Source organism: Fonsecaea pedrosoi (genome assembly GCF_000835455.1).
Source record: "Fonsecaea pedrosoi CBS 271.37 unplaced genomic scaffold supercont1.8, whole genome shotgun sequence".
NCBI classification, from domain to species: Eukaryota; Fungi; Ascomycota; class Eurotiomycetes; order Chaetothyriales; family Herpotrichiellaceae; genus Fonsecaea; species Fonsecaea pedrosoi.
Window position 1 is genome coordinate 359,649 of NW_013550608.1, and position 18,918 is coordinate 378,566.

General features: G+C 52.5%; 7 protein-coding genes across 7 annotated transcripts; 4 read left to right on the forward strand and 3 right to left on the reverse strand.

Annotated features, from left to right (window-relative positions):
* Positions 1 to 68: 68 nt before the first annotated feature.
* Positions 69 to 1,370, reverse strand: Z517_11442 (uncharacterized protein; the record flags this gene model as incomplete). The annotated part of the gene is made up of 1 exon (XM_013423026.1): positions 69 to 1,370. One exon carries the CDS (start codon positions 1,368 to 1,370, stop codon positions 69 to 71), a length of 1,302 nt encoding a protein of 433 aa, XP_013278480.1.
* Positions 1,371 to 2,487: 1,117 nt separating this feature from the next.
* Positions 2,488 to 5,466, reverse strand: Z517_11443 (uncharacterized protein; the record flags this gene model as incomplete). The annotated part of the gene is made up of 2 exons (XM_013423027.1): positions 2,488 to 5,379; positions 5,431 to 5,466. The coding sequence occupies 2 exons, from the start codon at positions 5,464 to 5,466 to the stop codon at positions 2,488 to 2,490; spliced, it is 2,928 nt and encodes a 975-aa protein (XP_013278481.1).
* Positions 5,467 to 6,147: 681 nt separating this feature from the next.
* Z517_11444 (uncharacterized protein) lies at positions 6,148 to 7,289 on the reverse strand (the record flags this gene model as incomplete). The annotated part of the gene is made up of 3 exons (XM_013423028.1): positions 6,148 to 6,976; positions 7,026 to 7,142; positions 7,198 to 7,289. The coding sequence occupies 3 exons, from the start codon at positions 7,287 to 7,289 to the stop codon at positions 6,148 to 6,150; spliced, it is 1,038 nt and encodes a 345-aa protein (XP_013278482.1).
* A 278-nt stretch (positions 7,290 to 7,567) lies between these two features.
* Positions 7,568 to 8,671, forward strand: Z517_11445 (uncharacterized protein; the record flags this gene model as incomplete). Its single annotated transcript, XM_013423029.1, has 1 exon — positions 7,568 to 8,671. One exon carries the CDS (start codon positions 7,568 to 7,570, stop codon positions 8,669 to 8,671), a length of 1,104 nt encoding a protein of 367 aa, XP_013278483.1.
* A 603-nt stretch (positions 8,672 to 9,274) lies between these two features.
* Z517_11446 (uncharacterized protein) lies at positions 9,275 to 11,383 on the forward strand (the record flags this gene model as incomplete). Its single annotated transcript, XM_013423030.1, has 2 exons — positions 9,275 to 9,933; positions 9,982 to 11,383. 2 exons carry the CDS (start codon positions 9,275 to 9,277, stop codon positions 11,381 to 11,383), a joined length of 2,061 nt encoding a protein of 686 aa, XP_013278484.1.
* Positions 11,384 to 12,485: 1,102 nt separating this feature from the next.
* On the forward strand, positions 12,486 to 15,153 carry Z517_11447 (uncharacterized protein; the record flags this gene model as incomplete). The annotated part of the gene is made up of 4 exons (XM_013423031.1): positions 12,486 to 12,620; positions 12,737 to 13,538; positions 13,592 to 13,803; positions 13,852 to 15,153. 4 exons carry the CDS (start codon positions 12,486 to 12,488, stop codon positions 15,151 to 15,153), a joined length of 2,451 nt encoding a protein of 816 aa, XP_013278485.1.
* Positions 15,154 to 16,452: 1,299 nt separating this feature from the next.
* Z517_11448 (uncharacterized protein) lies at positions 16,453 to 17,967 on the forward strand (the record flags this gene model as incomplete). The annotated part of the gene is made up of 2 exons (XM_013423032.1): positions 16,453 to 16,652; positions 16,725 to 17,967. 2 exons carry the CDS (start codon positions 16,453 to 16,455, stop codon positions 17,965 to 17,967), a joined length of 1,443 nt encoding a protein of 480 aa, XP_013278486.1.
* Positions 17,968 to 18,918: the final 951 nt, after the last annotated feature.

Consider the following 18,918-nt stretch of genomic DNA (forward strand, 5'->3'; position numbering starts at 1 on the left):
GCAATCCGGCTTGGAGCTCGTATTCCCAAGCAATACGCCATGGTCTCAACACGCCTCGTATTTAGGGTTCACAGTTTCACAGGATCCCCTTGTGCGATGGTGTCAACAATACCCAACCATTCTTGTGCGCTGACCCTTCCCAAATCCGCCTTCAGGACTGCCCTTTCTAACACTCTCTCCACAAGCCCAAATTTGGGTAATCTTGAACCTTGTTCCCCGTTCCTGGAGTAGTTCAAAACCATCCAACCTTGAGTGGCCATGGCTTGTCGCTGGAACACTGATCCCGGGTAGACCAGTAGTTGCCCTGTGGCTGCCACCAACAAGGTGATTGCCATGGAGAAGACGTCCGAAGCAGGCGTGGCCGTGGACGTTGGATCGCGGAGAACTTTGGAGTTGAGAAGCTCGGGCGCAGTATACTCTCTTGTAACGGCCGACAGCGTATTCGGCGTGGTGTCTTCGGTATCCAGCCGTTGGGCCGACGAGAAGTCGGCGAACAGGGGCTGAAAGGTGATGTCGACTCCTGATCCTTGGACGCGAGTTAGGAGGATGTTACCAGGCTTGATGTCGCCGTGGACAACTCGTGCATCATTGTGCAACCACGCAAGAGCCGAAATGAGTTGGCGTGCCAGATGAAACCATTTTGCTTCGCTGCCGAGGACCGGCTCTGTCATGGTCCAAGTGGACAAGTTCTGGGTAGCCCTAGCTGCACATTGTCGGATATGGTCCTCGAGACTGAACGGGATGGCCTCGAGAACAAGAGAGGTTTCATCGACGGTGCCGTAGAAGGGAACAACGCACTTATCGCTGCTCGGGATGGCTCGGAGGTAAGTGAGGAGTTTAGCCTCGCTTTTCAGAATGGGAATTGCGTCTCGACGTGCGGGCTTTTTGAGTGCTACTAGGATAGGTGTGGCAAATGTCGGCGAGAGCGGCGGTGTCAGAGAGCCTGAGATGGTTCTCGATTTGGCGTGTGTGGTGGCTTTGTAGACTGTGCTCCAGGCGCCGGTGCCGAAGATAGCATCTCGACCACGTTCGTCCTTGAGGATTTCAACATCAAAGGGACATGCAGTAACACTTGCATCGGTTGATATGCGCGGCGCGACGGTAGCGGTGTCGATGAGGTCGAGTCTGGGCCCCTGGTGCCTCAAAGCTGATCCCGGAGGAGATTGAATGACCGGCACGGAAATGGGCGTCGTAAGTTCCGAGATATTGGAAGAAGATCGACTCTGGCGGGGAGAGGTGGGCGGAGTCAGGACCGAAGTGCTCGCATAAGTATGGGGGAGCTTGGACTCGGCGTTTGGCGCAGTGTTTGGAGTGGTGGGAGGAGTACTCATGGTTCGATGCAGCGCAGACGGTCGTCGGGTAATGGCCATGTCCCCCTCTCTTTAGTTTGTTCAGTCGTCCGAAACGACTGCGGCGACCGTTGGATAAGTAGGTAGTTCGTATATAGATCAGAGACCGAGTGGCAGCAGCGGTAGCGAGGAGGTAACGAGGCTCATTTTGACTTGGAGACAGGAAGGAGAAATTGCTGTCTATTCTGTGGCCAGTGTGCGATGCGAAAGGGCGGAACGTTCCAGGACCATGGGTCAGGGAGACGCTAAATGTCCATTTCTCGATAGGATTGTGGATATGCAGGCGAGGGTGAGAATGGTGGTGTGAGGCTCAAGAGACTCAATGCTTCCGGATGCGCGCTTTATTTTTGGGTATGGATAGGATCAACCGAAAGAATAGAAATGTGCCAGAAGAATAGTAAACCAACACACAAGAACTCAAGGGCAGCAGCAAAAATAGGGTCCAACGAGCACTATCCGGGAAAAGATAAGGAATGAAAGGGGGTTTGGAAAGTGCTTTGGGAATCTGGGGAAAATGGATTTGGAGGGGTTTGAGATCAGAAACAAGAGAGATACATATTGAGGGAGTGTTGCGGGTCACAGCGGAAGCGGAAGCAGAAACAGGAACCGAAAGATACGAAGACATGGAAATAATACGATTGCAGCGGGTTATCGGGATGAGATTAGCAGGAATTCTTAGAACCATGATGAAAAACTTAGAGTCTTAGAGATGAACCTTGGTTTCGTGCTACAATGACATCAAGGCTTCGTTTTAAAAAGAAAGTAGTGGATGCTGTATCTACCTCCCTCGTGTTCATCGGACTAATCAAATGCTAAGCACCACCAGCACTACTCAGATTCGTCCCTGGAGAACGTGGGGCCGTAGGCTCTGTTATTGGATTGAGATAGGGCCAAGGGGCCACCAAGGGAGCCACAAACGAGTACGAGTAGCTAATTCCCAACCTCCTCCGTTAAAAGGTTGTTGAAGAAATCGAGGACTCAGTACTACTGTACCCCGTACCTCGTAGGTACTCGGTGTTCAGTGTGTGGTATCGAGTACCTTGTACCTACAGTGATTCCTCCCGGAGAACAGGTCTCCGTTGTCTGTACTTGGTGTATACTCTATAGATAGCTCTTGAGCCTTTCCCCGCCGGACTGTCTATACTTGTAGCACCGGCACCACCCCCGTCCATTCTCCCCGACTTCGTTCCTCCCAGTATCCCTCTTTGCCCGTCCGTAACCTCCACACTACCTCGTCGCCCAGTTCCACCCTCGAGAACCACCGCGGTTTCCACTCTTCGCCCCTCTCTTCCATTTCCCTTCTCCGTGCCCGTTGTGCTTCCTCCAGCTGATTCTTCAGGTGTTCCGCCGTCTCGTGGTCTCCGTTTTCCAATGCCACCTGGTCGGGTCGGAGACGACTGTCGGTGGGCGGTAGCTTTCCCCGTTCCACTGGCGTCACTTCATTTAGCTGAGCCGCAAAAAGCGTCATGCCGTAATGCTTAGGGGCATTCTCCACCAACGGGCCCACGGACCAGATGGTTGACCGCTGGCCCAGTTTGCCCGGCTCTTTCAGCTGCAGTGAGTTGGTCCATGTCCCGCTCAACCCCATAGACAATTCCTGGCCCTGCGCGTCGATGGTTTGCACTTCGACGTCTTCGCTGCGACCCGAGAACATGCCTTTGGCTTTGAATGACACCACCGCCTTGTGACCAGCAGACTCATTGTAAATGGTCATGGTCCCAGTAGGTTCGACGTATTTCTCCCCCGCGATGATGTTGCGTAGGAAGCACGTAGCCGCCGACCAGCTGAATGCTTCGCCCGTGCTGTGAAGCACCAGTCGGGCCTTCCCTTCGTTGATGATCTCCGATGACTTGCCCCAGAATTTTTGCGACGGCATAGGTGACTGTGTGAAGGTCCAGTGCTCCGACTCAGCGTGCAGTGCAAGCTGCACAGGACGATGCGACACCTTCTCCGAAATCAAGCGGAAGCCTCGGTCTTCGCGCACCAGCTCAAACGTCTCGCCAAGCATCGGGTTGAACGGCTTGCGGATAGATCGTTCCTTGACTCGCACATTCGACAGTGATGAGATGGCAAATGCTGCCACATACATCAGTCGCTCAAACCCGTCACTGCAGCGGATCGCGCTATCCAGCAACTGTGAGTATTCCAGTTGCTCCGCTGCACGCTGCAAAAGGGATAAGGGTTCGTTGGCCGACACGGGCATCGAAATCGTCGACAAGTCTTTGCCCACATTCTTTCGAAGGAAGCCTATCAGACTCGGCGGCATGATCGTTGGCGCTGCTATGTTGTCCCGTCGAGGAACTGGATCCAACGGCAGCGGGGCCAAAGACCTTGCTCGAGGAGGAAGATAGGAAGACACGCTTCCTGATCGGCGCCTCAGTCCAGGAATTGAGTCTTCGCCAACGTCGCTGCTGGTTGCTGAGCCTCCGTCTTCCTCGGCTGTTTCAGCCTCGTGATCTGTATCGCTGTGGATATCAAGCACATGTCGCTGGTCTTCTGCGTCAAAATACTCCTGCGAGTCAACGGTCTGGAGGCTTAGTCGTGAAACCGCCGATTTTGGGGGAGTCGTACGGCGGACTTTGCTTTCCGCGATCAATAGAGAAAACTCGCTGACTACCGCGTCCAGATCATGGAGTAATGCTCGGCAATGATCATACATGCTTTCCTCATGATGGATGACTGGCCGCGACGTGGAAGGCGCCGAAGGAGGCGGTGGCGGCGTCCCATTGCGCAGGATTGGCTCAACGCCTGGCAGCGGAACAGCGAGCTGGGCGGAAACACTGCGCTTGAAGATGTTGGCCTGGGTGTTAGTCATACTGACCTTGCGCTTCCAAAATGGCCGTCTCTCGTCTTGCCTGAAATAGTCATCTCCATTTGGCCCCTCTGTAGGCGTGGTACTGGTAGAAGTCGCGCCAAGTTTCGGTGAAGGTAGTGGCACTGGTTGAGCCAATGTATCTAAACACAATCGGCGTACGGCATCCCGAGTGCCTGAAATTCTGCTGAGCAGAGTCTCCAGCCTCGCCCACTCTTGATCCTCAAATGTGGACTTTTCGCCCTCGTGGCGCTCGCTTGTATCCAGGCGTAGGTTGTCAACTGGCGACTTGGCCTCCAGCATGAGTCGGGTGGCGGTCTCCAAAGCCTGCTTCCATGCTTCAAAATCTGCGTCGTTGTTGGCCTTGAGATGCCAGAGTTCGGCCCCGGAATCGATCGAGATCTCCCGGGTTTTGCTGTTGGCTGCAATGGCAGCAAGAGAAAGGGGAATGGCACCTCGTAGAGCCGAAGAGTTACGGTCGCGGTAGTAGGACAGAGTTGAAGAGGTGTAGTCTAGGCAAAAAAACCTCCGTGCATACCCCTGATGCTTTTTACGCCTCAATTTCTGCAACACCCCAGTATGGATCGATGTAGAGTCTTCTGCAAGTTTTGTTTCCTCCGAAACTGGACCAATGCTGCCTCCTGCAGACTGGCTAATAGAAGCCTGTCTCAGGGAGTCGACGGATTCTTTGTCTCTGGCTTTTAGTTTAGGACTTCTCTTGAATAGCTGGGATGAAGTGTTGGCTATGGCCATGGCGGTAGCCATTGACTGTGGGTGGTGCAATTGCGCCCCGAACTGAATCTGCGATTGACACACAGTGGGATAGGTGAGGAGGAAGGTTGTCGCCGTCTTAGAGATGTTCTTGGAGAATGTGTTGTCGAAGACCAAGGCATAGTTCCCTCCCTCGCCGAGACGGACATCGTGTCTTCCTTGCGACACCTTGTCGGCTTCACATTTGCCTATCCATCGCACCACTTTCAAACCAATGCTCGTCAGCTTCTCGATTGCGGTGGACTGAGTTTCTGATTTATCTTTGTCCTCATCGACTGGTGCATTGACGGGAGAAGGAGGTGCTAAGGAGGTAGAGGAAGCGGAATGCAGGTTCGAGAGCGGTCCGGGGTGCTTGAATAGGCCGAGATTTATGGATTTCTTGTGAGGTTGAACCGTCCAGGAGATAGTATGCTCTTGTTTGACATTGACCCAGCGCACCAGGTAGTTCTAAGCCTGATATCAGAAATCCATATGACACGTAGCAGTTGGGAAGCGCACCCTGGAATGCACCTCGATCTGCTCGAGGCCCGCCATAGGGAAAAGGTAATGACAAATCCCTCGAAAATCTTCGACGAGGGACTGCTCAGGTCATGATCGTAATACGTGCTAGCGATATATTGGCGAGGGTAGGTGCACAATGTTGTCTCCCTTATCGACACTCTGGTTGTGTCCAAGCGTCAGGGGAAGTTGCTGATCTGGCTTTGTTTCTGCGCAGCACCGAAAAAGAGGCCTATTCCGTTCCGCTCGTTCAGTGTTATTTGTTCGATATTCTAGGTATAACTACTCGTGCGTCTGAAGTCCCAGGAAAGAAGTTGGCCGTCTGGTTCTCTAGTCGTCTTTCGGAGGAGGATGTGATAAGTTGCCGAGAATACTGATCAGCGGCATTTCTGCTGCGCGGGCGATCTGACATAAACACAGCATAATCCTATTAACGAGGCACCATAATTTGAACCGTCAATCATCACCTCGTATTGCCGGCATGCTGCGGCCTTGGGGGAATCCCTAGCTAGCCACCGGCGACTTAGAGATCTCCTCATGATCAATTCTTACTATCAACACGGGGCGCTAAAAGAAAAAGTTGAGGCAAGAATCATCCAACTCCAATACCACGTGGAAAGATTGGGATGTTCTTTTACATGAAAAGCTCGTCAAGTCTCCGAGGCGGCTACCTATCAGGACAGGATCTGACCGTCAGCGTGTGCTCGTTACGTGGGCCTATCTGGCGTCCACTGACAACTTCTTCGAGCGCTTGGTTCGAACTGAATCCTCCTTCGTTTCTTTTCTGCGCTTGGCGCTTCTGGAACTGCCTCCCTTGGGTCGATATCCCCCATCAGCGTCTCGCTTCCTCTTTGCTCTCGACGACGATCCATGGTCCAAAGCGAAACCGTCTTCATCATAATAATCCTGCTCCTGTTTGAGCGCCTCTTTGTTTGCCGATCTGCGCATAGAACTCCGTGAACCCGTAGCTCGCGGGGTCTTCTCTGTGGTGGCCTCATGGTCCTGAAGGAACACCTGAGGTTGATGCTTGCGCAGCCAGTTGTAGACAGACACCGGGTTCCTCAACTGCGCTTCTCGTTCACGCTCTGGTGTCTTCTCCGCACTTCGACTCCCTAGGCTATGAGCAACATGTGGCCTGGGATTAGTCGCTGTCCCCTCGAGGAATGCATCCAAGCCCTGCAAATATTGCTCTTCTTGTTTCGTCGTCAATAAGCAGCCAGACACAGTATTGCCGGGCTCAAGTTTGTCCGCTGATTGACCAATTGGAGGCGCAATTGACAGCAGTGAAGCGTACGAACGACTTGGTGCAAATTCTCGGGTCTTGAGCAGGGCAGCTTCGACTTCTCTATATCCGGCTAAAGAGACTTCCCCAGCTTGCAATTGTCTTCTCGCTCTCCTGAGATCCAAGTGTCCATCTTCTTCAGAGATAGTGGGTTTTGCAGTTTCTTCGATTGAATGACTCTCGTTGGGAGGCCGGAGATCGTAGCGTAACCGTTGAGGCACCTGAGGGCAGGAGTTGAGTTCAACAAGAAGTTGAAGGAGTTGGCTGATTCAGGGGTCAGTGAGCGAACAGCATTCTGCATCAGTTGCCTCACTCTGTCTGTTCAGCCAGCCTTAGGGATATATCCATTATCCTCTGCTCTTCTTTGAACAGCGTGTTGCCTTCCCTCATCTTCTCCTCAAACGTCACCATGATTTTGCGGTATTTGCGTCTGTACGTGGCAGTTAGAACACGCGATCAAGCACAATGTCTTGCTTGACAGATACCTGTATGATTTCCTGGAGGACAGAGGCTGATCGGACAAGACTGCGGCTTGCTCCCCCGGGACATTGTCATCTGTCGGTTCTATCGAAGACATGGTTTTCGACGCGTATGCGCTAGCTTGTCAAGGCACCGTGATAGAGGTTGTAACTGACTTAAGAGGAAGAGTTGGGATGAGGATGCAGGCAGCGCAGGGTGTGGAAAAGAAGTCAAGCGCGTTTTGGGGGTTAATTATTGGCGGAGCCCTTCCGCGGACTATTCGATGGCAGAGAAAAAGTGCACTAGGAAATTTTGAACCCTACAAAGACATACTGTACATTTCTTCGTCTTGTGTTATGCCAGTTTTCTAGTCCCCAACGAAACCAGGTGTCCACAATGAGTACTACGGAGCTAGAAACAGAAACATCGCAACCCAACAACCGCAAAAGAAATGCAGATACCGCAGAGATAGAAATAGATGTGGAGGCGCCCGAACCTCCTTCCAAGAAGGCTCTTCGCAAAGCAAAGAAAGCAAAAGTGTCTGATACCAGCAAGTCCTCGTCAGAACTAAAGAACACGGAACAATTCACCGAAACACAAGATGCACCTCAGAAAGAGTCTATTCGCTCTGCATACGGGATTTGGATCGGGAACCTTTCTTTTGGTATTACGAAGGACGACCTCACGAAGTTTTTGACCTCCAATCCCACGAATGTAATCCGACAAGATCAGATAACCAGGATACATCTGCCTCAAGGACCGCCAAAGTTTGGCAGAGCACAGAACAAAGGGTTTGCCTACATTGATTTTTCAGACCAAGAATGCATCGACATCGCACTGAAGCTTAGCGAATCTCTTCTAGGCGGCCGCCGCGTGTTGATCAAAAATGCGAAGAATTTTGAGGGTAGACCAGAGCAGAGAAAAGACAAGGTCGAGAAGCAGACTCGGCCACCAAGTAAGAGAATCTTTGTTGGCAACTTGGATTTCAATACCACGGTAGAGGATCTGGAAGCGCATTTTGGAGTATGTGGTCCCATCGTCCACACGCACATGGCCACGTTTGAAGATTCAGGAAAGTGCAAAGGGTTCGCGTGGATCGACTTCGAACAGATAGGATCTGCAGAAAAGGCTATGCGAGGGTGGGTTGAGCGAGGAGATGGTGCAGGGGACTCGACTGCGGACTCGAAATCGTCGAAGAGCAAGATCTTGCTTCAGAGACTTCACGGCCGCAAGTTAAGGATGGAGTATGCTGAAGACAAGGCGACTCGATACGAGAAGAGGTTTGGTAAATCGGCGAAGAAGGCGGCATCTGGTGAGGGAGATTCTAGAGATGATAGTGGGATCACGGAGGTGAACGATGAGGAGGCGAAGATCGAACCCATGTATGGCAAGAAGAAGACGGATCCTAGCAAGACGCAAGGCAAATATTCAGAGGAGACAGTACAGAGACTGACGGGTGCAATCATCGAAAGTAAAGGCCAGCGAACTGTCTTTGACTAACGATGGTTGCCTCACATATACAAACTAGGGACGTTAACAGGCATCATTCGATCATTTACGGGGGCAGGAGATACATGGAGTGATGGAATGGGAGCTCAACTGGCAGCGGGCCGGTGTTCATTCCTTAGGGGCCTCTTTAGGCGAGCTAGGCCCCAGCCAGTTAGGCACCTTTCCAGGCTGACCCTTGCCATGACGAAAACCTGGGGCAACGGCCTGATCGAGGCTAGTAGCTATGCCCGAGGCGACTTCAAGTCTCGCCTCCGGTCAAAAGACACATTTGCTGGTGAATGCAAGGGCATATTGTGCCTCTTCGACCGCGCACTGATTCATTGTCACTGGCCTAAAAATCTCGAAGACCTCCGAATTCGACTTGATCTATCAGCCTTTCCATCTCTATTTTCATCCGCGCAACCTTGGGATGGATGTCAGGATTCTGTAAATGTTCTTTGCCCAAAAAAGCGCCGTCCTACCTCCATCGAGTCGAGACTTCAGTGCTCGACAACCGAGAATGATTCATCCTCAAATCTCCTAAATCTCATTTACCTCGCGTCTCGAATCGCTCCGTTCCGAGAGTCTCAAGTCAGGTCCGGAATCACTACAATCATGCCCGCACCTCGACGGAAAAATCTGCTCGCGAGCAGACGGCGGCGACAAGATGAAGGAGAGGAAGAAGGATCTGTCCTGGGTGATTTTGAGGATGATTCTCTGAGCGAGGGCTCCGCGGTCACCAACGCTGAGGAGGAAGGAGAATTTGAAGGAAGCGAGTCTAGTGGAGACGAGCGAGAGCCGGCGCAGGAAGCTACAACAGGCGCAACAACGCAGGATCAGGAGGACCGCGCTGCTATGGTCTCTCATGAGGATTCTTCAAAGCCTAAGGCTACTTTTGGGCACTCGGCTGATACTGAAGCGATGTTACATGGGTTGAGTGAAGCTCAGCAGTCACAACAGACCGAACAGCTGCACTTTGACAGCCTGCCTGTTTCGACGAATGCTGGTAGCGCAGAGGCCGTTGCTGCTGCTGCTGCTGCTGCTGCTCCTCCTCCTCCTTCAGGTTCGAGGGATTTTCGACAAGAAACTCCAGCTCAGCGTGCTCGCAGGGAGCATCAAGAGTACATTCGCCAAAGAGATGCAAATCCCGCATTCGTGCCCACCAGAGGGGGCTTTTTCCTCCATGACGACCGGAACTCGTCGTCGATTGGACCAAACACCAGACCTCTTGGGCGAGGCAGAGGTCGGGCTTATGGCCCTGCAGTGAGCTCAGGGTAAGTGAAACAAAATGAGACGCCTGTTACCTTTACTGATGTATGTAGACGAGGAATTGGTCTCACTGAACCGACTGATAAGCCTTGGGCACATGATCTCCATGAACAGCATGAAAACAAGACGAAGTCGTTGCAGCATTCAACCACACCAACTGCTGCCCCTGTTGACATGGAGAAGGAACAGGGCAAAACTAAAGTTGCTTCATCAGCTCCGAACAGATCGTTTTCGTTCACATCCATCTTGGGAAACGTCAACGTCCAAATATCATTTCCCGGCATGGATGCCAAAAACCTTGTACCGAACGTCGTTAAGAAGCACCATGTTTTGCTCCCTCAACATCGTCCTCCGCTGAGAAGGGACAAGCCTGTCCGCATCTCAATCCCAGGTGCGTCACCACGATACGTCTTTCCTAGCGCAGATCGGTCCTTCATCTTCATCCCACGGGCTCTCCGTCCCAATCAACCGGGATATTCACGCGGCCGCGGTAGAGGTAGCTTCCAAGGAAGCCGCAGACCGAGCATATATGGAGGCTATACTCCAAGTGTTGCCATGAGCCGGAAATCTTCCATGGGGGCGTCCACCTTGCGAGATGGCATCAAATCTCCCGCCGAATCGGTCATTTCTCGCCCTCCAGCAGCTGGAAATGAAACCAGTCGGCCTGTTGTCCGCATGCCATCCGGAGCTCCAACACCATCACTCTCGAGAACTGGGATGCCGGTAGTGAATGGTCAGATTGCTATGAATGCTACACCAACACAAATGCAAGCACCTGCAATGTATGGGAGCCACAACGCAGCCATTCCTATGCATCAACCTCGCCCCCAGAAGACCGTCTCCGTGGCACACATCGAATCGCCCGCCACTTTTCATTTCAAAGCTCCTCAACAGCAACAAGAGATACCATTCCACCAGCAAGTCCCTGCCCAAATGGCCAGCTTATATGTGGAAGACAAGGCAATAGCTCAACCTGGTCCACCGGCAGTCCCTGGGATGGCTGGAATGACGCCTCTCTCGCAGATACCGGAAGCAGGGGTCTTCGCGCCGAGCTTCCAGCCATACCCAGCCATGGGAGGCGCTGCATATTTTGGGCCACCTTACAGCAACGGAGCCGTTTTCTACCCTCCAATTCCTGGTACAAGCGCTTTTGGAGTTCCAATGACAGGCCCAGCACTGGCACCGAGCTTTGTGCCTGGATCGCAATCGCACCCGATGAGCTACATGTCTGTGACAGGACCTACGGAAAGCAACATGCTTGCGCACGAGTCCAACGGCATGGTCTACTACTACAACCCGACAATGTTCGCCCATGATCCTCAGGGGACAATGCAACAATTCCCCATTGCTCCAAATGGAAACATGATGCCCTTGACCAATGGAATGCCGACCCAGGCTCCATATTACTACTCTTCTGCCCCTGGCGGCATGTTCTACCCCGCGCAATCTGGCTGATTTGTGGTTTACGGATTCTCTATGTCTTTGTTGATTTCCTTATATCTTGATTCTTTAGTTTCCCTTTTCAGCGGGTAATGGAGTACGGAGCACTCTTGTGTTTGGGGGAAGTGAAGCTCGGTTCGTCGGCTGTCAAAGGGGAATACCCTGGAGACTTTTCTCCTCTGTTTTCTTCCATCATGGCTTCGAGATATCCTTGACCATATTCTTCATGTACATTATATCTCGTGGTTAAAAAAAGGAGACCTTGTTGATGATTGTTAGACTCTTTGCAAGAGTGAGCTCAAAGTCAAAGAAGGGAGTGCAAAAGCTCGAAAGCTGCAGGTTGATGCGCTTGTGGGATTAGTGGCAATCATGTAGAGGGATTCGAAGATTCATCAAGACTAGCTTCGTCAGCGATTGACCTCGTGTCTGAGGGATCAACGAAAGGTAGTTCCGTCGATGGGAAGCGGAGTTTCTTTTTGTTACGGAGGATGAAAAGAGGTTTGAAAGCTCAGGTTAATAGGCTGCGCTTAATACTTGACAGAGGCAAAGGTCATCTGAGCCCCAATCTGCCTTGGCCGAGAGTTTTGACAAGGCTCGTACTAGCAAAATAGCACCAGAGCAATATAACCGGTGAGGAATGCTGAGTCTGTAGCAGAAAGTGTCGGCCACGAATCGCGGGTGCAAGCCGGACATCCGCCTTGCCGTAAGCGACTTTTCGTATTGAATTGTGATTTGGTGCTGCCTGTTCAGTGAAGTCACGTGCACTAGTGGAGTGAGGTCCGACAGGTCGAGATTCCCCGCCTTGGAGGGTTGAGTGGTGATTGATTGCCTCTGCCAGGCTGCGAGCTTTCCACTTGCACCCGTCATCTCCTCTCGAAGGCCTGCTGTGTTTAACCACCATCTACCACTTCCCACCCATCACTCTGACCTCTCTTGCGTCCTCTTCTTCATCCCTCTCTGTTTCCTGTAGAACAGAAGAGACATACACTCTTCATGTCCGCTGCTTGTTGAGGTTCCTCGCACTGCCGATCTGACCGACTCTTTGCAACCTGCCCGCAGGGTGCTACGGTCAAACCAACCTGACACCGCCTAATCCAGCGTTGCCTTCTCAACCACCATGGCTACCCTTCATCCTCACACAGGTCCTGTTGGCCCCGATACCCTCATTACCGTCAAGGTCATCTTCGACGGGACAAACAGAAGATTCAAACTTGCCCTGCGAGAACTCACTGCCAACGTGCTTCCACAAAAGGTGCGTAGATCCATCGGTGTCAGCCTGAGAATTGAATCATCCTCGGCTGTGCCTCAGCCCTGCCTTGGGCCATGACGCCTTGGTGACCAGATAGCTAACGGTTCTCATATCTGCAGCTTCGATCTCTGCTTGCCATCCCCCCGGAGCAAGACGTTCGATTCGACCGATTCTCCGATTCACAGGCAAGATACATCACCCTTGATAGTAACGATCCTGCCATCTACAAGCAGCTCTATCGGGCGGCAAAAGCGAAACTCAAGCTACGATTGAGAGCCACCGTTGAGGGCAAAGCTGCAAGAGACGATCTCCCCCAAGACATTCATATGGCCCAGAGCAAGTTCGCGTCAAAGGACGTTGCTGACTCCCAAGTTGAACCGAGGAGCAACTTCCTCGAGACTGTTCTCTCCCAGCCAGTCAGCAACGGTGTGGCCGCTCCGTCCTTTAAGGCGTTCCAAAAGACATGCCAATACTCTCCCAAATGTGCCATTCCGGGAGCCTTTGATCTCGACGTCAATACTTCAAGCATGGACCAGGCTGTCAACCCTCCTCAGGGTCATCCAAGCGACATATGCAGTTTGCCTCTTCCTTCCACCAACGACTTCCCTGCCACATCGTACGCAATCGATTGCAACAACTGTGGCATGCCTGTCCCCAGTGAACACTATCACTGCGGTATCTGTGAAGGTGGCGACTTTGATCTCTGCAAGGCCTGCGTTGACGCAGGATTCACCTGTAACGGGGACGAGCACTGGTTGCTCAAGCGAACCCTTCGTAATGGGATTATCATTCCCAGTATTACCGAAACCCTGGCCCCCAAGAAGTTGTCCAGGGCTGCCGCCGACTCCTCTAGCGAACTGACCACACCAATTAGCCCGGAACGTGATGATACAGAACTCACTTGCAACTCATGCATTTTCCGTGAGTCCATACCCGAAAAGCCATTGGTACATGCAGTATTGACGACCTCTTAGGAATGTCCGCTAGTGAATGTGTCACTTGCCAGGAATGCCCTGATTACGACCTCTGCTTCGCTTGTTTCCAGGACGGGCTACACGGGCATGATCCGTCCCATGCCTTTGAGGCACGGGAGTCCGAAAGAGTGAAAGACAATGTGAAAATCACAACTCTGTGCCGCCCAGGACGTGGGGTTCGCCATGACGCTATCTGTGATGGCTGTGATAAGGTAAGTCCTTCTCTACTGCTCCACTTCGGGAGCTGACTCTCTGTCCAGGCGATATACGGTGTCCGACACAAATGCCTGTCTTGCCCAGACTTCGACTATTGCTCCTCTTGTATTGGATCTGCTGGCACAAAACACCCCTTGCACCGCTTCGTGCCTATCTATGTGCCTATCAAGACGTTGCGCACTTCTAAGCCGTCTCACCGTGGCATTTATTGTGATGGACCACTTTGCACGTCCTCCAAGCGGTACATCACCGGTGACCGGTACAAGTGTGTCGTCTGTCACGATACCGATTTCTGCGCAAACTGCGAGGCTTTGCCCAGCAACGGCCATAATCCATCTCATCCATTGATCAAGATTAAGCTGCCGATCCGACATGTGTCGATCAGTACTCAACAAGAGAATGAAGACGGTGAAAAGGTTGCCCAATTGGGTGACCGACCGGCGGCGAAGAACGCTGCCACCGAGACTACTCGATCTACCTCAGCCAACGCTGCGACTCAAGTCCAGACTGTCGCGGAAGTGGACCCTGTTGAGGCCACCCCAAAGGCTGAGATCGCTACAGCGAATGATGCGACTTCGGTGAAACCTGACAATCGCGATCTGCAGGCCTGGTACGTTACGGATTCGACCCCAGATGGCACGAAAGTTGCTCCCAATCATTTCGTCTCCCAATCCTGGACCCTCCGCAACCCAGGTCCTGATGCTTGGCCCGCCGGCTGTGCTGTCTACTACATTGGAGGTGATGACATGCGTAATCTCGATGTCCTGCACCCATCCAGCATAAGTGCGATGACCATCGCCAACCGCAGCAACGTCTTGGGGCATCCTGTCGAGCCTGGTACAACGGCAGTCTTTACTGTCCTCTTGAAGTCTCCAATTCGTGAGGGACGAGCCATTTCTTACTGGCGTCTTAAGACTCCGGGGGGTGTTCCATTTGGCCACAAGCTCTGGGTTGACATCGAGGTTCGCTCGACTCCTGTCGAGTTGCCTATCCGCTCGCATATCTTGCCTGCTCCTCCAGTCACCATCGAGACGGTCAGTGAGCCATGCCAGGACGACAACCAGTCGCAAGATAGCTCGACCATGATCTTCCCTAAGCTGGAGAAGGAGTCCCCTATCTCGAGCGTGCATGATGTTCGTGGAACGCAGGTCGAAGAAGCTCCGGCGGCCTTGATGGAGCCTACTCTCAAGACAGAAGAGCACGAACTTCTCGAGGACGTTGAAAGCCTCGAGCTCGAGGAGTCTGACAGCGATGAGGAAGGATTCTTAACGGATGAAGAGTACGATATTTTGGACGCCAGTGATGAGGACTTGGTGATGAACGGACAAACATACGCGGCCAAGTGAACAAAGTGGACACAGGAACGGTGCTACTGAAAATATGGAGTGTACACGGAGCTACACCCACAGGAGTGCAATGCGCAGGATGGGAGCTACACCTTTTACTGGGCACAGAATGAAAGCAAAGCCAAGACTATCGAGGAATACGCGAGCCGGATTAGGTGGGCTTTTTTGGATCAGGCTGAGTTAGGGCGTGATCGAGGGAGTGCCAACGGGGATTGTCAAAGTACTTCAATCTTTTCTCTCTTTCTCTTAGTGACCAAGGCAGAATTACCACACAACCAGCCAACAGCTCTCGTCCGCTTTGACCAGAAACTCGTTCTCGAATGGTATGCAGTATGTCCCTGCAGCAGTGGGAATTACTTGCACTCGATTGCAGCGACCAAGAAATGGGAGCGAGACTTTGGAGGTATGTGTGACATCTGGTGACACCAAGACGAAGGGCGCGAACAAGGCAGATTAGGCCGTGTCGTCATAGTTGTAATGGGAAGGACACGACTGGTAGCTTCGGCACTGTGGGTAGTTGTGCCCTCCCACAGGACTCGGTACTGGTCAACGGCCTACAAGAACGAGGAGACGAGGTGGTAGTCATGCTGATCAGCCGAGTCGACTTTGGAGGGGATGGCGGGTTAAACCGGAGTTGGTAGTGTCAGTCGTCAGTGGCTGACTTGGTTCTCTAGCGACTCCTACCTACTCAGGTAAACAACTGCCTAGGTACTTCATCGGTATAGTGACAGGCAGGCTTGTTGGCATGTGTTGGCAAGGTCCTCTTGTCCGTTGCGTTTGCCCCAAAGTCCGCAGGTTGCAGAGTCGCAGGCTCGCAGGGTCACCACCTGGGAACCACTTGGGGTGCCACCCCCGCAGCGTCCAAATCGCACCGTGTCTGCCAAGTGGGTGAACCTTTGGCCCAATCCCAGTCCCAAGTCCCGTGTCAGAACTCCCTCCCTCCACACTTTCTCCGGTTGCCTTTCACTTTTGTCACCGCTTCTCAGACTGCGCTGTCCTTTTTAAACATCTGGTTTTGCTGTGGGCTTCTGCCTGACGGCCCGCGAGGACTTTTTTTATTTCCCAGTTATTTTCACCGTGAACTCCTCCCACATGGAAATTCAACGACTCCCTCCACATCATCTGTCGAAATACCGAGCCTCGAGACCAAAAGGGTGACCAGTACTCGACCTCTGGTCGGCCGTTTGCAGATTCATTAAGAAGATCGACTAATTCCGGTTTTGCCACACGGGCCATACCTATTATTACCACCATTATTTCCCAAGATTTCTCGCTGGAATCAACCTCAGAGAGTGCAACATGCATGAAGACTTGCGCCGAAGAGCCCTTGAGAGCGGCAAGACCGTCTCCAACAAGGCCAAATCCAAGCAGTCGTCAAGAGGAAGTTCGCGTGGCAATTCGGCACCCAACTCGCGTAGTGCTTCTCGAGTCCAGAGCAGAGACGTCTCAGACGACGAAGATTTGGATAAGGGCAATCTCAGTGATGATACTACACAGAGGTGAATCCTTATCACGATTCCTCGCGCTGCCTTGCGCGCTAGAAGAAGTGGGCTAATGCTAGTGATGCACAGTATCAATTCGATCGATGCTCTCCTTGAAACCGACGATATCAACGAGCAGACCTCGGACGTGGCTCGACAAGAATTGAGCGATGTCATCTCGCAGCTGCTCGACCGTAAAGGGAGCAACAACAAGAGCAGGGAAGATGCGCTGGCTACATATGTCAAATGCTTGACCTCGCACTATCTTGCCGAGGTTCTGTACGGTCGTGTTCAAGACCTCGTTAACGCGTTCAGCCGAAGCATCAAAGCAGAAACGAGCGAGAAGGAGACGACATTGGCCCTTAGAGCCATGGCACTTACTGCCATCACATTCGCTGATAGCAACCTCTACGAAACGGTTGCGGCGTCCCTGAAACGAAGTATTTCCGACTCTCGTTCTACTGCCGTTAAAGCTGCGGCAATCTATGCGATTGGGATCTGCGTTTCGTTTGGAGGCGCTGATGAAGAAGAGATCTTGGACGTGATGACTTTCTTATTGGAAATTGCGTCGAGTGATGGTGCGTTTGTTGATGCCGATGACAGTGCTGAGGTTGTCACGGCAGCCTTAAATACATACGGGTTCTTGGCCACTCAGGTGGAAGATCTCGAGCAAGAGTCGGAGGATGCGGTGGCGACATTCCTCGACCAGCTGGATGCAGATGATGCCAAAGTCCAAGTATCGGCGGGCGAGAACATTGCTTTGCTGTACGAGAAATGCTACACACCCCGTGAAGAAGACGACGAATCATCATCTTCGGATGAGGAGATACCTGAAGACGAACTGCCCAACGACCGGCCTCACATGCGATCCTACCTCGTCAAACGGTATAACCCGTACCACAACACGCATGAAGTATTAGACAAGGTGACGGCGCTCGCGTCGCTCAGTACCAAGTCGATGCATCGACGAGACAAGAAGGCATTGCACCAATCGTTTGCCAGCATTGCCATGACGGTGCAGGACCCCCGGCTAGGGCTCCAGTCCAATAATGCCTCTAAGATGGTGGTTCGAGTACATCGGGAAGGTGAAATGCGAGTGGACAAATGGTGGAAGCTGATGCGGCTGCACGCAATTCGAAGGCTCCTCGCTGGAGGGTTTGTTAACCACTACTTTGAGGGCAACAAACAGGTGCTGGACGCGCTGCCGATGATCATGCGGGGCATTGGAAGTTCAGGCATGGCCAGTCCTCGAAAGATAGGCGGCAACAAGGGGTCCAAGGGCAAGTACCGCGACGTGCGACGGTTTGTATCGGCCGACGTGACGGCGGCTTGAGTCGGGGAGGAAGTTCGAGGGATGGTTTGGTCTTGTTTCCATCTTGTCCTTTTCTTTTTATCTCTCCATGTTTGCATCTCTTAGAGCATTTCTCATGTACTTGGACATGTTACCACGAGTTAGAGACACGACAATCATGATTGGCAGAAAGCCAGTATTTAATGAGAAGGTGGGTTGAATATTGGCTTTGTTGCGGTGTGGATCTGATCCGTGATGGGGTGACCCGTGAGCTGGCATGAAGAGGTGGAATCGAGTAAAAGGCCAGACAGCAGCAGATTATGCACGGCCGGTTTCAGATGAGCTAGGACGAGGGATGCTGCTGACTAGACAGGGTCAACAGTACCACCAGTCAAAACAATCTGCATGGTGAGCAGACGAGGTGCTTCCGTGCTGAGGATAGTCGGTGAAGCTATGAATCAGCCAGGCGAATACGAGATGCGGGTATTGTCAAAGGAGGCTTGGGATGTTATTCGTCACGCATTATCCATTCGTACCCGTACTGAGTACGCGTACTCGCCGTATTTGAGGGCTGAGGAAGCTGTGGAGGGCTGATGGAGGGCTGAGCGTTGAAGGCATGTTGAGTTGTGCATATTCGGTGCAGGATTTGACGCAGAGATAGATACTCGCCATGCAAACTTTCTCTTTGCCATGTGCAAGTGCCGTTCATTCAAGATGTGAATTTCTTTGTGCAAAGAGTTCGGGATACTGGCGAGTTCCGTGCTTGTGCGAGAAGCGGCTCCAGTGGGAAAAATCTACGAGGTTCGGGGCGGCCTCACTGGCTTAACTGGCCACTGCCAATATCCCTCCTTTCCACCCGGGCGCCACTTGGGGCGCAGGCGATGCTGACTATCGTGCTCCGTAAGTGACGGGTGGTGCTTGTGTGCCTGCTGATGATTGCAGGTAGTGCAGGGGCTAAGGGGCGCCTAAATGATGGGGGGACAGGGCAGGTTT